The following is a 17,763-nucleotide window of genomic DNA, read 5'->3' on the forward strand; positions in this document are numbered from 1 at the left end:
TGCTTGCTCAGAAAAAAAAAAAAAAAAAAGACAAATAAAAATAAAACACACACAGACACACTTGCACGCACGACACAGGCTCACATAAACACCCTCGTAGTGACTTCTGAGCACTCATTCACTGCAGCAAGGACACTGCTATGAGTAATCTCCTTAAACAAATGTGGCACTGTCTGGTTTCATCCTCTTATAGTACATATTTACATGAAAAATAAAAACCTGCCCTTGAAACCACAATGTCAAAATGCTGTTTAATAGTTTAATGGAAATACATTTCCTACTAAGGGTCATTGCAAAGCATTTCTAACTACTCAGGAATGTGGTCTACGTCTGATTTGTGTTACAATAGAACTTTTAGAATAAACGGTCCATTAAATTAGTCCTAGGTCTTGAAACAATGAGGAAAGAGAAATGATATATCTTGCCGATGCTTAAATATACAAGCACTTTCTATGTAAAGCCTGTTGCAGAAAAAACAACCTTTTAGAATACGAGATTCTTATAGAAATGAATGCATTTGAAAAAAAATAGAAGAAAAAAGAAAGACCATAGCCCTGACAGACACACAGCGGAATAACCACATTCATTGTAAAAACACGACTGTTGCCAGGGTGATGTTATCTAAAAAAGGTGAAAGCAAAAGAAAAGAAAAAACAACAAAAAAAAAATAAATCAGTGGCCAATCAAGGCCTGTGGTTTCTGCAGGAAACATAAAACCAAAATCTCCCCTGCTTTATTCACTTCCTTTAATCTCTCTCCTGCTCTTTTATTCTCTCTTCATCTGTGCCTCCCTCTGCCTCAGTTTGGGCACATGAATAAAGGAAAGCCCTGGTTTTAATAAGTTACCCCCCCACACTCTCCGCCCTCCCTTTCCCTGTGACTGGTCTTGAGGGGGAAAAAGAAAAAGAAAAATCATTGATCACACATTAGTCACACTACACCTGCCCACGCATATCTCTACCAGCCACTTCCCTCATTCGCACTTTCATCGCTCTCACAGAGCCCGCTGTAGACCAGCTGAGCAAAAAGCCCAAAACTGGGGGAGGGGGGTAGCATTTTAGCCTTTAGTCCCCAGGTCTCGTTTCTGACTCCCCTGCCTTTCCTCTGGCAGGAGGAAGTATCCCCTACCTCATTTCCTCTGCCCCCTCCCTGAAGGCTCACGGGAAATCCCCCCAAAGACAGACCGCTCAACAAGAAAGTGAAACGTGAGCCAAAGATAGATTTCCGTTACCCTAGCTGAACTCAGAGATAGAGCCGCGGTTTGCATGGCTGCTGGTTCATTCTTACCATTAAGTAGCTTCTCGCAGCCCCATTTCCTGTTGATCTCGGCTCTCTGCGCTGCGGCTCTGTCCTCTGGCTCACCAGCCCTGATCTTGCGTTCCCGTGGGCTCTGGGCCGGGGCAACCAATCGGGGCTGAGGCCACGCTCTCTCCTGTTTGATTTGGGACACGTCAGGTGAAGCTGCACTGGCAGAGGGCTTGCTGAGTCGCAGTCCCTTCAGCTCGATGCAGACCTTGAGCTTCCGCACCTCATCGTCGTCATCTTCATCAAGACAGGCCTGTTCATGCTCATCTGCAGACAGCATAAACACAGAATTAGCATTGGTTGCCATCTCTCATATACAGCTATATTGTCCAGAACAGTGTTGCCTTGTGAAAACTTTGAAATGTAACAATTCTGGTGTCAAAGTTTTAACCTCAGTTAAAAGATTAGATATTCTCGTCCCACACTTATAAAAAGGTAATTAAAAACCCAGTAGATAAAGAAATGCATTGTGGGCAAGCTTAAACCAAAACATTTCAAAACACTTCAAGGTGCCTATGAGTTGACATTTTGTACAAAAAGGTTTTCACCCTTTGAGAGACACCACTCTCAACTTCTGCAACACACAAAACTATTGTATGTACATTCGTACAGAAATGCAGACAACTGAGCACCAAGAACAAAGGCCATTAATCACTACATTCTTATGGCTTGTAAAACCCTTTCTAAGCCTTACATTTAACACACACACACACACATACACACACACACACACACAGGCAAAAGACAGACAGATTAAGGAGTAAAAGGGGAAGAGAAGTCAAGAATCAGGCGGAGACACAAAGCAATAAAGATTGGAGAATCAGAGGGAGAGTTCTCCCCCCTGAAATTCACAGGGGGGACGGGTATTTGACTCGTCTGCCAGTGCCGGGGAGAGCAAACGCGATACCGCATGCCAGAAAAAAAAAGGGAACCCAAACAGATGAGGGAAAAAAGAAAGGAGATGAAAAGAGAAGAAAAGAGCAGCTTTGAAGAGGGTGGGTAAGCGCAGCGGAGGAGAGGGTGGGTTAGCGCAGCGGAGGAACGGCAGAGCTGAAAGAAGAGAGAGAGAATGGCTGTCCCTCTTCGGCGCTTCTCTCTCGCACTCCGCTCAAAGGCAGGATTAAACACTTCTCTGAGCTGGCTGCCACACAGAGCGAAAGATGGGACAGACAGTGGTAAGGGGGGTTGGGATGGAGCGGGTTTAAGGTGAAATTGATTGGGAAGGAGGAAGCGACAAAAGGAATAGAATTGTTTTAAAAGAACAAGGGATGAGACAGGGCTCAGCATGACACAGGATGAAGGGAAAATAATGGGCAGAATTAGAGAGATGCACAGAAATGAGATGAAGAGAGAGGGAGGGGGTGATATGAGGAAAATGGAAGTGGCATGTGGGTGACGTGGAATGTTCAATGAATTCTCACCCGAAAGCTTGGCTCTTTTCTCTGGGTGGGACACCCTCTCTACTTCCTCTCTCTCTGTGTCCTCCTGTTCGGCCTTGGGGCAGAGCTGGCGTTTCCTGGTGGGTCCAAAGCCAGGGCTGACCTTCTCCTCAGGGTACCCTTTTGCCAGTGTCAAAGTGGGGGGCACACAATAATCTCCTTCAGACTCCCTTATCACCTTCCTGGCTCCATCCTTTAGCCCTCCTTCGCTGGCACCTCTGGCCCCATGCCCTGGGGACAGAGGCTCCTTCTGGCCCCCACACCTCTGGAGGACTGGAACTCTGTTGTTTGCGTACACCGGCCGGACACCTGAGCAAAGCAGACAGACGGATGGAAAAAGGGCAGGGAGGAAGAGGGGGGTAGTGGGCAGAGACATAATAAGCAACAGAAGATGAAAGAGAGACAGACACACGAAGAGAATGCAGACAGACAGACCGCAAACCAGCCAGACAGACAGAAAGAGAGCAGGGAAACAAGAGGCGGGGGTGTGACGGGATGGGGGATTGACAGAGGGAGAATGCCAGTTAAACACCAGGCAGCTTTTATTCTGCTTTAAAGACAGGCAGTAAAACTTTGATGGGGTAAAGACTTTTTAATCAGATGTGAGCCGAGCCAGCGGGCTGACGGGTTCAGTGCAGCCGCTCGCACTTCCAGCGAGGAGAGGCAAGAAAACATCCTGCACACACCCCCCCCCCCTTCTGTCCTCCCCCACGGCATGACCGCACCACGCCCTTCTCACACTGAGCGTGACTCTACCCCCCCATTTCCCCTCTCTCCGCGACTCCCTCTCCTTCTCTGTCTCTCTCCATGCCATAATTAGGCTCACACGTCAGCCGCGGCCTCGCTCCAACACACAGCTGGGCTCCCAGCCAACGTAACTAACCCCCTTCCTCCCTCCCCCTCTCTTTCCGTTGCGCTCTCCCATCCGCTTTCACCCACTAACCCCCCCCCGCTTTCACTCTCTCTCTCACTCACGCAATCTCTGCCCCTCCTTCTCCTCTTGCCCTCCCTCTCGATCGTCTCTCCGCGCAGATAAGCACAAAAGACTTCTTGAAAATAAAACTCCCCCTTTCTGTCTCTCTTGCTGGCTCGTTCGCTTGCACTGCCTAGCTTGTGTAAGAGTGTGTGTGCATGTGTGTGTGGAAGAGTGTGTCTTTTGTTTTGTTTTTTGTTTTTTAGAGTGACCCGGTCTTGCCTCAGCGTTTGCTGCAAGTGCACGTGAGTGTGCGTGCACACCTATTGTTTGTGTGTGTCCTTTTCTGAGTGTTCATTTTCAGAATGGATGCATGTGTGTCTGTGCGTGCATTACGAGTGTGTGCGTGGTGCTGGGTTACTCACCCTCCCTCTCTCCCTGCCTGGTGGTGTGTTGGCAGTGTTCCAGTGCTCGCTCTCTGCTCTGGCCGTCTGCCAGCTCCCGTCCTGCAGCCGCTGCCGAGGCAGACACACACACACCGCCGCCCTCCTTCTCCTTCAGCTCCAGCTCCGAGAACCGCATCATTGCCCGCTGTGCGCACACACACACACACAAATGCAGAGAAAACCCATGAAAACCCCTCATCGTCTGCCCACGCCGCACACACACCTCTCTAAGCCTCAATCTGGCCTCAACAGCTACAGAAGCAAAAATTGCGTCAGAAATCACATTGTCTCAAAATCAAAGAAAATGCCAAAGAAATTAAACACACACACACACACACACAAACAAACACAAACACACACACAGGACAAAAGGTAGACAGATAAATCACAAGCATGGCATCAAGACACAGATTAGACTACTGCAGCCACTGTGAGTCCATGCGCTCTGGGGCTTAAGTCCTGGCATCTCCCTTCCTGAAACATAAACATGGCTAGGAAACATATACATCTAAGCCCTGAGGCAGAGAGAGGAGATGAAAAAGAGGAAAGAAGGGAGTGGGGAAAAAAGGAGTGTGCAGCGGTACAGAGTACAAAGGAGACAGAGCCCATCAGAGGCAGATGTGATAAGAAATGTAAAGAACTGACCTCCCAGTTAGCTGCAGGTTGACTTATATTACTCCCCTCTCGTGATATGACTTCCATCTAAGCAATTAGAATGGGGGGCTCAATATATCTGTCCATCATTTCATCTTTTTTAATGAATTTATGTTCTCCACATGTTTCTTTACACACAATAGGCAGCCACAATCCCACAAAATAACACAATCAAATTAAAGTGACTCAACAGGTCAATTAACACTGCATCAAAACTATCAAATAATTTCTGAACTGCATGAATGACAAATTTGAAAAAGATAATCAAAACAATATGTTCATTCTAAGCATGATTGATAATGCTAATTCAGTTTTAGCTGTCTCATTTATTTTTTCCCCAAACAGACATCCACATCTAATTTTTACATGTCCAGAAATAGAGCGTTTGATAGCTTTGTGTTGCAGCTGTGCATTGACAAGCATGACACAGACAAAACCACAGTTTTTTAGGTGTGTTCACAACATAGACAGACATGTGCAACCTATTAACATATCTGCCTCTGAGCCAGTGGATAATATAGCATAGGGTTTGTTGTTTCAATGCTGAACATTGAGAATAAATAAAACAGATAACAGTATAAAATTAACAGCTCAGTGTGTGCAAATGAATGACAGGGGATGATGGCCAAGTGTAGGGGATGTTGCTATAATTGTGCATTTATAGATATAGTTTGATGTGTGTTAGGAGAGAGGGTCTTCTAGCCAATGGGGTGAGGAGAATTATGTACTTGGGCAGCAACCAGGCAGGGCAGCATAGGCCATCAGGGGGAGGAGGGTTAGGGGAGGACAGCGACTGGTGGATGGGGGCATGCAGAAAGCCTAAGAGGAACCCCAAAGAGGGCAGCTGCAGGTTTTTAAGCACACTGCAAGACCCCCACTGCCCTTAACCTTGGGGTTAAGCATAGCCAAAGGCAGTGTGAACTGTGAGGCTGCCACAGTCATGCTCTCAAACTACAGTATATGGCTCTATAGCACAGTCAGCACTAACACATGCTTTAGCCCCAAGGCAGTCACACAAGGACAAGCACGTACGGACACACAAACACGCACAGAAATAACCTTTACAATGACTGCTCACTAATCAACATACAGAGATGGCAGCTCTGGTTAACCTTTGAACTGCCCTCCCTGATAGAGGGCCTCAATTGGCCTTGCACCGGCTCACTAAGACAATGATAAACTATGGGGAAGGTCAAGTCTGTGGCCAGGACAGTAGCATGACAGCACTTATATTATTCTGTACTGTGTTGTAAATGCGGAGTATGCCAATTTCATGCAGGGTTTGTTCTACAGGCAGTTCTAAATATTGCAGCAAAGGAATGAAGACAGTGGCCCTTGGGGGTTTATTCCAGCACAGATGTTAGAACTGAAAGTATGTTTGAAATGTCTGCACATAAATGACCTCTCTCCAGCCCACCACCAACTTGAGCCCAATATATCCTGTACTGTATTTATACACACACGCGCGCACACACACACACACACAAGTGTTATGGTCTTACCTGCAGAGCTCTCTGTTCACGGCTCAGCTTGCTGGAGTCAGCATACAGCTCAGTGGTGACACATTTAAAGCGGTCGCCAACGTAGCCTGAGGAGTTAGCAATCCTCTTGGCCAGACTGGATCTACGAGAGCCTTTAGATGAAGTCTGGCTACCCTCTCCTTCTTCTTCTTCCTCATCCCCTTCTCCTTGAGACTCCCCTAGGTCAACAATACTGTCTTCCTTTTCAGTCTCCCTCTCGCACACCTTGTCCTCCTTCACCACATCTGTGCAGTGCTGAGTGAGGTGAAGAGCTCGGCTGTCTCTGTCCCGTTTGTCCTTACCAGAGCTGCGCTCCCCAGATGTGCGGGCACAGTGCAATGTGCTCTGGTCATGGTCTCCAGGGTCAGGGCTGGGGCTCTGTTCCTCCGGGCTCTCCTCTGCTTGGGTGACCTGCCCTGGAGAAGATGGGGATGTGCTAGATGTCACCAAAGGATAGCATGTGTCCTGAAGAACATTTGGTTTTCCAAAGGGAGTTTCTGGCTGTCTATCAGTGTGATTGGGCTTCAGGGTGGGGCTCTGTCCCGAGTGGATTGAATAGGGATGGGAAAGGTGTTGCTGGTGTTTTGGCTCGTAGTCAGACTTTGTCAGATTTTGGTTACTATAACAACATTCATTTGTGTTAACCTTGGTGCTGGTCTCAGCAGAGGGTTGTTTGTGGACTGTTGGGGTAGACTCAATATCGGTGTCTGAGTGTACAAGGTCAATGCAGACAATATTTTCTCTTGATTTTACAGCGGAAGAGAGGGTTTTGCTTTGACTGCCACCCTGTCCTTGTGCTCCTGCTTCCCTATCAGGCTTAAATTGGCTTCCTTCGCCTATCACTTTCCCAATGTTGTGATCTCTGAGGCCCCCGCACTCTTCGACAGCTCCCCGGGATTTCTCCTGTCCCCGGGGCTTCAAAGTTGAATCTCCTCTTTCTGGCAGCTTGTTGTCTGATCGAGTCTGCATCAGGGGATGGGCCATCTCCTGTGAGTTATAAGTGAGGTATTCCCCTCCTGGACCAGCTGGGAGGTTGTGGTAGGGTAAAGGGTGTTTTGCTGCCAAGTGGGTTGAGTAAAGGCTGTTGTTGCCCAGCAATACTGGGTGATGGTAGACTGGACCTTTCCCTGTAATTGGCAGGGAGTGTAGTGCAATGCCATCAGGGATGGGGTAGTGCACGTATCTACTGGCATAGGGCAAACTATGGTTCAGGTAAGCGTCACTTTGAGGAAGGTAAAGGTGGCCAGGAGGGTGACCATTCTCTAAACAGGGCCTCTTGTATGAGGACACCTCTGGAGTTGTTTCACCTCTCTTAGTGGTCTGGGAGGACTTCTCCGTTCCCTCTCTGTGGTGGCCCACAATTGGTGGATGTTCTGATTGGCTGGGGCTATGTTTGACCCACTCACCAGCAGGTTTGGGAGAAAGAGCCCTGGAGCTGACCAGAGAGGAGTGTTGAGTGGAGGAAACATTATGGTTGGGCTCCCCTATCCTTGGACAGGATGAGCTACGTTGCTGAGGGAGTACTCTCTCCAGACCCTTGTGTTTCATGACAGAGGGTGAGGAGCCTTTGGCTTGTGAAAGGCCCAGGTCTGTGTTAGGTCTTGGAGAGGGGGGCAAGCCTGGTGTGTGCTGTGTATGGGAAGGAGATGGGCTAGGTACAACCCAGGAAGAGTGTAAAGTGCTGATCATCTCTGGCCTCTCTGGGACCTTTGAAGAAGTGCTGCTGACCACAGAGTGAGGGTGGGAGGAAGGAGAGAGGGAAAGGTTTTCCTTCAGGAGCTCTCGGCTAGAGGGCAGTCCATAACGTGCGCCTGATGCTATAGTGTCTATCTTAACTGGGAATCCATTGGGAGGCAGTCCCAACTCCAATATTCTTCCAGACAAATCCAAGGGCTTCTCTGCAGAGTCTTTGGTTGCTTGGGGTTGGTGAGCTGGCCTCTCAAAATTGGGTTTGGAGGGTGACCTGCTGGGTCTCCTCTCAACCCCTACACTTCTGTGCTCAGGTGCCCCATCTCTTGGCCTAGGTTTGTGGGGGCTGGGCCGGGCAGGAGAGGGCTGCTCTGATGCCATGCTGCTCACAGAGAATGGATGAGGAATGGACTGTGTGGATGAGGATGAGGCAGATATAGAAGAAGTGGAGGAGGTGGGTAGTTGTCCTATCCTAGTGACTGGCCTTTGTAAATCCAGTGAATTGTCAATGAGAGCAGAAGGAGGTGGAGGTTGGGGGAGGCGAGAAGACGCATGAGGAGAAGAATCAGTAGCCAGACTATTATTATTCCCACCATTGGTGCCACTAGTGCTAGTGCTACTGGTGTTATTGTTGTTGCTAGAGCCCTTCCTAGAGGGAGGTCTACTTGGTCTGCTGCTCCTGCTCGGGGAACGGTCCCTGTCTATTGCAGCCTGACGGTGCTGAGGATGAGGGGAAGGTTGATGAAGTTGCTGTGCAAATGGAAGCCCCTTGTCCTGGCAGTGTACCAGTGAAGTGGGGGCCACTGTGACTGCAGGAATCCTCATTGGGGGCGCCACCAGGGGAGAAGAGATGGGAGAAGGAGGATAGGGGGGCATATAGTAGAGCCTCTCAGCAGCAGAGGCAGCTGCAGCAGGGTTAACATTGCCCCCCTGGGCTGCACACAGAGAAGGGTAGGCCAGGTGCTGGGGAAGATAGGGGTTGGGTTGGCTGAGCAAGGAGGCTTTGTACATGTTTAGAGCCGCATACTTGGATGTGTCCATGAAGGGATACAAACTTGCTTCAGGGTAGGGGCTGAGCCACGGTAGGCGGAGGTAGCTGCCACCAGCACTTGCCAAGCCCAGTTCAGATGCTTTTTCTCCAGGCCCTACTCTGCGTTCCAAGCCTAGACCTTCAGTTCCAGCTCCAGGAACCAGCATAGGCTTGTGGAGACCTGGAGGGGTGCCTTTGTAGAGTCCCAGATAACCATTAGTGGGCTTTCGACTGTCCAGAGAGCCATCAGGCTTATAGATGAGCTCTGGGAGACCATCCCTGTTATAAGTGAGGGGAAGGGCAGGCGTATCTCGGCTCTTCTCCGCTGGCAGTGCTCTTATCCCTGGGTACACAACCCCACCATGGAGACGAAGACCATCGTGCATCAGAGTGCCTCGGTCCAGCCCCATCGCTGCCAGCGGCGTCAACCTTGCATCCACCTGCAGCAAAAAGAGGATACCAGAGAAGTAAATGTGACTATCAACACAGAAATCAGATCCCTCAAAGAAAATTTGGAAAACATAGAAAGCATGAACTATAAAACAAAGCACAAAAAAGATTTCTTAGTGTCTAGGTTAGTTGCATGCATGCACATAGTGAAACAGACCAAATGTTTATTTCCAGATAACAGTGACTCATGTGACAAATGAGTGTAAACAGTACTGAGGACGAGCACGGGGGACTTGCCATGTTTTGTGTGATGTGGTTCCCTTGTCTTAGTTCCAGGTTGGTTTGTGTCTCAGCATCGACATCACGAACAGATGTTGCCCTGTGGAGATGAGCAAACAGTTAGCAGTTAGTGTCTTGGCTCTGCCACACACACACACACACACACACACACACACCACAGCTCTGTTGTAACCCCACTGCCAAAAAATTTGACAGGGCAAAAAATGTCACTCTATAAATATTACACATACTTAAATTTCTAGTGCATGCAAATCAAAATAATATATCAACATAGGCCTATACATTATTGCTATATAGCAATCAAATGTGGCCCAGAGATGTTTAAGTGACATAAGACACAGTGAGTAGGGCGAAGGTCCAAAGAAAAGAAAGATAATGGCAGTGTTAGCTACAGTCATCACACCCTTCCTCTCACACACACACACACACGCACACACACAACTCCACTGAAGTAGTCACTGGAGATGAAAGCACTGTGGGCTCCCCTCCCCTCCCTTCCGTCAACACCCCTCTGCAACCCCCATCCTCCTATCCCCCTCCCCTGACCCTCATCCTGCCCTCCCTCTGGGCTAGACGTGCATTGTGGGGCTGCGTCTATTCAGTCACGTTCCCCACACACTGTTTTTTCTGTGCCCTCTTTGACCTGCTCTCTCGGCTGTCTCAACCAGCGGAGCGAGGGAAGATTATACATCAGAGACCACTTTGGTGGGAGACCATTTACCGCCCGCCAACACAGAGCCACAGATCAACAAACACTCACACCAGCGAACACACGCAAAAGTATAGTATGTAAGAGAAAAACAGGTAACTGTGCAAAATTTACAATTAACCATAGATTCAGTTTGAGAATGCATAACATAGGGGACAGGTATAAAGATAAAGAACATCATGGTGTTTCTTTGAGGTTGAAGATCCCTTTGTGTATGAAATGCGCTTTAATCTGCAAATGTTTTGTATACATTTGAATTTCTTTAAAAGCACTGGAATATAACGGAGATGTTAAGGAGATTTAAAATAAGTTACAAGAACATTGTTATAAATTATTCATTAGTGCAACATTGTAGGAGGTGACAAATTTAATAACTGGTCTTTAACATTAAATCTGTGTTTTTAATCAGCTGGGTGCTGCTGATAGAGGGCTGGATTTACCAACTTTATCAGAATAAAAGATACAAAGAGATAGTTCTTGCCAGGACTAAATACAATTTTGGGTCAGTACCTAACCCAAATGTATTTAAAAAAAATTATATTTGTGCAATCTCCAATGTCTGTTACTAACACAACACATATGTCAAATGTGAACCGTGTTGACTTTTATTTAATATATAGCTAAGTGAGAACATGAACAAGACCTTACTCTAAACTTAATGTACTTTCAAAGAAACTCAACAACCACATTTATTTAATTAAACTGCGGTGACAGCAAATTTACAGCAATTTTTCAAATTTGTATTTATGTTATGGCATCACTTTAGTGAATTTAAAAATCAACGTTTTAATAACTGTGACTTTACCTTGCTTACTGAGTGAGGGATATCACAATCTCATGAGAAAAAAAAACAGGTGAGAAAGAAACTGAAAAAACACATTTTGTATTCTTAAAATCATATCACTGAACACAGCCTTGGTGAGTCATCTTAATAGGCTACTAACAAAGTGGTCTACCTAATTTGAAAAGGCTGTTTCAAAATCCTCAAACAGGTGAAACAACAAAAGGGAAAAGGTGAAATTTCTCCCACTTGGCAGATTTTATTTAAAAGGAAATCTTGAATATTAGAGTTAAGGACTAGTTAGGGTGGACATTTCTGCAAGACAGCCCTGTTAAGGGAGCCAGTGCAGGAACGAGGTGGGAGACGGAGAGAGAAGAGGCTTTAAATAGTAAAAGTGAAGCCTTGCCGTGCTCAGCAGTGCTGAGAGCAGCAGAGAAACTCGGCTCCTCGATCATCGCAGAGAAACGCCTCTGAGACTCGCTGCCGTGCCGCTGGCACGCCACTTTTATTGCCGCGTCTTGAGGTCCATTAATCAGCCTGTTGTGGGCCCCTCAGCACAGCTCCTCCCTGCCCCAGCGCTTCCATCCCCCCACAGACCCCCTGCTCCAGCTTGGGGCCAGTCCTGCTTCAAAAACATCCACATATACATACAGAACTGGAACGGTGTGCATGCGTGAGTTAAAGTGCTTCAGTGTAGCTACGAATGTGCGCACAGCCACGTGCATTTCTGCAAATTACAGACATTGTTGAGAAATCACATCAGTCCCGTTTCCTGTATATCCTATCTCTCTCTCTCTCTCTCTCTCTCTCTCTCACATCCCCGTGGGGGACAGTCATTGACATAATGCTGTCCTTACCCTCTTCCCATCACAACTAAATCCCTAACCTTAACCCTTACCATAACCCAACTGTAACCTGTACCCTAAAACCAAGTCTTAACCCTCAAAAAGCAGTCTCTACCCGTGGGGACCTCAATTTTTGTCCCCATGGGTTAGTGTGCATTCAGGTTAAAGTCCCCACCGGGATATAAGAACATGAAACACACACACACAGCAGCTCCTCTCGCGCTGAAAAGTCTGCGCTCAATGACACTGAACGATAAAGAAAAAATAAGCCTCTTATACAAACACAGATATTCAATGACATGCTGCCTTTATGGACACTTCCATTCAACCTGAGCGCAACCTTCACTGCCAATATAGTGAAATCTCTCTCCTTGGCTCAAACATAACCTACATCTATGTTGCTGTCCCAGAAAAAAAAAAAAAAACAGCTGGAAAACAGAGGAAATTATCTGTTCTTGTATAGGTCAGTACAACAAAAACACAGTCTGATGTCTTAAAGCCTGTTATTACTTCACAACGTGGCCACATTGTGCTGATGACCGAATTTGTGTGGCCACTGCACCTGTTATTTGCATGAAATTAAAAGTAGTCCAACAAAGATGATAGGCTGTACCGGGCCTCAAGGTCAGGATCCAGCACTTGACGGTATACAGCAGGCACTGCAGGAAATAAAACTCAGCTTTTGGATGCATGGACCCCAATAGGTTCTTAACTGCAAATCTCCAAACTCCTTAAAATTACAGCAAAACACATGGGAGCACTAGCAAAATAATGCCAATATTGTTTGTTATATTAAGTAGGCATGAATAGGCAAATTTTAGATGCTTTGGAAACACTGTTCATGTAACATTCACACAAACAGCGCACCCTGAAGTCTGTGAAAGAGAGGGCTTTCAATCTATACATTTCAAATCCCCTATAATTTCAGTGAGGTCTGAACATAAAAAGAGCTCGTGGCCTGGGTGTTGGGTTGTCCTGCATTAGTAGCCTACAAACCGGACCCTTCGAGAATATTCTGGGAAGAAATCCTGCCAAAATGTCCCATTATGAATGGAAGGACAGGGAAGGAGAGTGGGAGAGAGATAGGAAAGGAGGAAAAGGCAGTGTGTTGACGCTCATCCCCGCTGCTAAGAATAGTTTGCGCAACAAACAACTCCCGACGGCCGTCCAATCCATCACGCTGGTCGGCAGCAGCAGGCAGGCAGGGGGGAGGGGGAGCACAGCGGTCGGAGCTGCGTTTATAAACCAGACCGCTGGAGCAGAGCCCCGACTCGCACCATTAAACAGAAAACCACTGGGTGTTTTAGCGGAACTTTGTAGCCTATAGCTCTTTTGGTATTGTGCGCTTTTTGAGGGAGGAGGAGCAAACAAGGACATAAGGATCTGATAAAGAGAGAAGAAAGAGGGAGAGAAAACAAACTGCTTCTCCCTCTTTTTCCTTGTTTCCCCGATTCAGACGACAATGACTTGAACTCTCCGTGACCCGCGGTATACGCACCGGCACCGCTCATCATTTCTTCCAGAGCTGAGGACTCTCTATTCCCCGTGCAGCACAGCGGTTGTGTGCACACGGGCAAAATGAGTGCGTGGGAGAGACTGAGGGTGGATGATGGAGTTGGGAAGGGGGTTGTATCACCACTACCCTTTCTTGTTGAGAAACACAGGTTAAACCCACGGCATTAATCATTCACAAACACCTCCTGTTTTTATTATCTGATTGTTGCACAGTCAGGTTTGCCAGTCTGTTTGGTAGTACTATAACAGGAAACTGGGAATGGGGGACTTTGCTGTTTAATGGGAGTGTAGGCACCCTCTCGCTCTTTGTCCCTGGAGCTTTGCCAGGCTCTCTAAAGCGCAGAGCTCCGATCAGCTCTAAAAAAAATGCAGTGTGACGCAGGATAGCCTAATCTCCACAGCGACGGGGGTGGGGTGGGCATACACAAGGATTAAATGCAGGCGTACGCGCACCACCGCAACGCTGTGTGTGCGCGCGTCCAAAACGAATGGAATTCTGCGCACACTGCCCAAAACAGAAATCAGCAAGAACAAATCTGAGAAAATACATAAAGAGCGCACCAAAACTACAGCCTGACTACTAACTACACAGCCTCAGGGCCACACTCTGACCAGCATCAACACCCAGCATCATAAAGAGGGAAAGTGCAGAAGAGAACACGTGCCCAGTTTTAATTGTTATTGATTATCAGGCTGACGTGTGCCAAATGGTCCAATTGATCATCTCAATGTAGACTCAAGAGTGCATTCCATGGAAAGTTGACACACTGTTTGTCAGTGTAGGTTCTGATATAACAGAACTGTACAGATTGAACAAAGACAGAGGGGATGAGGGGGAGACAAGAGGATATAAATGCTGTAGAGACACAGAACGCGCTGCTGGTGGAGCGTAGAGCTGGAAGGAGCCAGCGGCATCTCTTCAGCTGTCACATTATTAGCGACCGAGCTGTAAACAAGGGGCCCCTGCGTCCTCCCGGGCCGCTGCACAGCCGCATGCAAGTCGGTGCACGGTTCAATTCCCCCCCTCAGCAGCACGGCCGTCAACAACGGCGATATTGTGAGGCCCCCCGTGCTGTCACTAGGGCCTGGGAGGCGGCTGCTGAACTGGCTCTATTCATCCCAGGCCAAATGGGGACTAAATGGCCTTTTATGCCACGAAAGGACCCAATTGTAATAGGGATGCGCATGCATGAGTCAGCCCGCGTTTACCGGAGGTTTCTTGACTTTCCTTTGAAATGCTGGCGTTGCTTTCATGTGTTGGATGTTCCTAATGAAAGCACATGATGCTTAAGGACTCATCCCCCTATGGCCTCACCCGCCATATAGGATGAATAGCCTGTTTAAAGAGGGGGCTTAATTACTGGTGGTGTAAGATGTAAATTAGGCTAAATGAATGTCAGATTAAACAGGTGCCCAGTCAGTGTGAGGTAAACCTAGCTTTCACACCTCTGTCTAGATTTCTAGCTTTTAAAGCTCACACATGGTGACACATGAGGAAATGATATAGTGAGGCCTAGATACAAATTAACACTTTACTAAAACAAACTTTAAGTGTTTACTTGGTGATATGGAGCCTGGTGATGATCCCCAACTCGAGGTCAAAAGCTTTATAGCCAACATGAACTCAGTGATGTGCCATCCAGACAGCAGATAACACATTCCTGCTTTTGAAGGCGGTTGGTGTAATAAACTCCTATCGCCATCACCCTGCTGCGCTGCCAAGCTCTGTGGGATTTCGTCAGATAGATAGATGCCCGAGGCACCGACATCTAAAAACAAATGAAGAGGCCTGATCAAGACTGAGCCTGCAGAGGAGGGAGGCGAGGTGTGTCATCATTACTCCACAGCTAAATCAATCTTCCGATAGGCCAGAGCGAGGTCAGTAAACTAAATACAATCATAGTGAGATTTAGATTTTAATTAGGCTACAGTTTCTCTAACATTTATCAGCAAAACCAAGTCCGAATGCTGCTTTTGGAGACATGATTAAACATTTTAGGAGATGAACTTAATGTCTAAAACTGGACTTAAACCAACACCTGTGTGTATTCGGCTGCAGAAATATAAATTTTAATATGCCAGACAGTTGCTATAGAGAATAATATGAGATGTGGTTCTCTTGGGCCGCCCTGACCATCTCTGTGCTGGTGAAACAGTACCGGAGGCCGACACATCTCTGCGGGGAAGTGATCCGTGCGCTCCAGACCTCTTCGAAACTAAAAGCTTTGTGGAGTGCTGAGAGAGAAGAGGAGAGAGAGAGGAGGAGAGGGAGGGGCGGCTCTCCCATTTCATCGCGAGGTCCCGGGAGGCCAGCACGGAGCATAGCTTCAATCAAACCGTGACGTCTCCTCTGGGAGCCGCGTAGCGCCTGGAAAACCGATCTCTCCTCGGCTCTCTGCCGTGTCTCCTCTTTTGTTCACACGCACCTCGCCTCAGCAGCGAGCGCAGCGCCGGCAGCGACAAGACAGTTGTTTTATATCCAGGCGTAAGCGAGAGAGAAAAAAAAACAAGCGCAACAATAAGACAGACCTCATGTCTCGACTGTATATAAAACAGAACACGGATATTTCTTTTGACGAATTTTACCCCGTTCCCTGCTTATTGTCCAACACATTAGAATAGGCTTGATGTCCAAAAGTGTTCCCGTGATTTCATTGACGTGTTCTCCATCTGTGCATAATATTCCCCGCTTTGTCCCTCTTGATTCCAGATTAGAAAAGCGGACAAACAGCAGGTTAATGGGTTTAAAATGGAGGAGGTGTGGTTGTCTGTATACACGCAGTAGATCCCTCAGCCAGCCCATGGAGCACCACGCTGACACATTCACTGTCACACATCACTCAGCATGACAATATGGCCCAGCAGGCACGGAGCTGGTGCTACCTTCAGGTGCACCATCCTTAAAACTCTTAACTGTGAATTTCTCCAGAGTGCTGTAAAATTGTGTTTTTAAATGTTAAAAACACCTATTCACATAGTAAGTCCCCACCTCAGTTGATTGAGAACACACATCGTATATTGTTGATTTGGAGTGTGTGACTGTCTACCTGGAGAGACAAGGCTGACAAAAGTTAAAGTGAAAACTTTCTCATTAAGTAATTTACAATAAATGAAATAAGCGCCAAATGAAAACCCTATTTTGTTTGGGCACCACTCTTGAACCCCACTTTGACATCTAATGGGCCTGGGCAATAAAAACACTGTTTTGGAAGAAGTGCAAAGTCATCTGCATGCAAAGAAAGGAGATAGAGAGAAAAAAAAAATCAGTATGTCAATTTATGGTAAGCAGCCCTCCCCCTCTATGTTTCAACACCTGGAAAACAGATCAGCCCCACACTGACATCACAGCGCACAGTGGAAAAATGATGCACAAAACAGTCCGACAGGGTACACTATAAATAAACTCGGCCCACACAAAATGTGAAGTATTTGTTTTATGCTTCCACAACATGCACCACTTGGGGAACAGGCTCTATTACCAAAAGATCAGACATAGCAGTTTAAAAAGCAGAGTCATGAACTGAAGGCTATCTTTGCTACAAAGTTTGTGGGTTATTGAGAAAAGAAGCAGAGAACAGACAAGGAGGTATCTGAAGGAAAGACAACCAGATTGGGTTGATTATTCTGATGCTGGGATGATATAGCTGCATGATATAGCTTTACTTTTATTTTTCATATGATGCGACCAAAAATGCCAAATCGAGATGAAAACCCATTATTGTGGCACAAACAGGCCCATCCAAACCTAAAAGTCTGACAAAAGTCTGATGTCATGCTTTAATACACTTCAGAAAATTGACACACCACAGCAAAAGTCCTTATATATTATTATTTCCACCAAAACAAACTAAATTCAAGGGAACAAGTGGAGCAATGCTTCATCACATCGTAACAGCATGTTATTTGGACATTTTGGTAAATAATTAGCCACATGGTCTTAAGGATCACTGTTCCTTATCCTCGAATGTGATCTTTTTTAAATAACGCTTCCAAGTTTCCAGATCTCCAATGGTTTTGTTTGATTTTTATCCTTTAAAAAACTACAAGATCAAATGTCTATACAGGTAGATGTGTCCTTAACCTTTCCATACCAATGGAGACCTGAGGTTTAACTGAAATACAATTAAAGCTTTTATTCTGCATCACCCCCCCCCCCACACACACACACACACCACCACCACCACCACCACCACCAGTTAATCCCCAGCCCTGTTCCCTCGAAAGGTC

General features: G+C 46.8%; 1 protein-coding gene across 2 annotated transcripts in view; it reads right to left on the reverse strand.

Moving 5' to 3' along the window:
• Positions 1 to 17,763, reverse strand: part of bcor (BCL6 corepressor) — a 33,558-nt gene that overhangs the window by 13,225 nt on the left and 2,570 nt on the right. The window contains exons 2-7 of one of the 2 annotated variants that reach the window (XM_044216370.1): positions 9,684 to 9,765; positions 6,260 to 9,436; positions 4,749 to 4,805; positions 4,083 to 4,248; positions 2,727 to 3,053; positions 1,288 to 1,572 (exon numbers count right to left, since the gene is read on the reverse strand). In XM_044216370.1, the coding sequence (XP_044072305.1) occupies positions 1,288 to 1,572; positions 2,727 to 3,053; positions 4,083 to 4,248; positions 4,749 to 4,805; positions 6,260 to 9,436; positions 9,684 to 9,686 (4,015 nt within the window). In that variant the 5' untranslated portion in view covers positions 9,687 to 9,765. The remainder of the gene's footprint in view (positions 1 to 1,287; positions 1,573 to 2,726; positions 3,054 to 4,082; positions 4,249 to 4,748; positions 4,806 to 6,259; positions 9,437 to 9,683; positions 9,766 to 17,763) is intronic. The other variant, XM_044216371.1, reaches the window with a different exon arrangement.

This window comes from Siniperca chuatsi, linkage group LG12 (assembly GCF_020085105.1).
Source record: "Siniperca chuatsi isolate FFG_IHB_CAS linkage group LG12, ASM2008510v1, whole genome shotgun sequence".
NCBI classification, from domain to species: Eukaryota; Metazoa; Chordata; class Actinopteri; order Centrarchiformes; family Sinipercidae; genus Siniperca; species Siniperca chuatsi.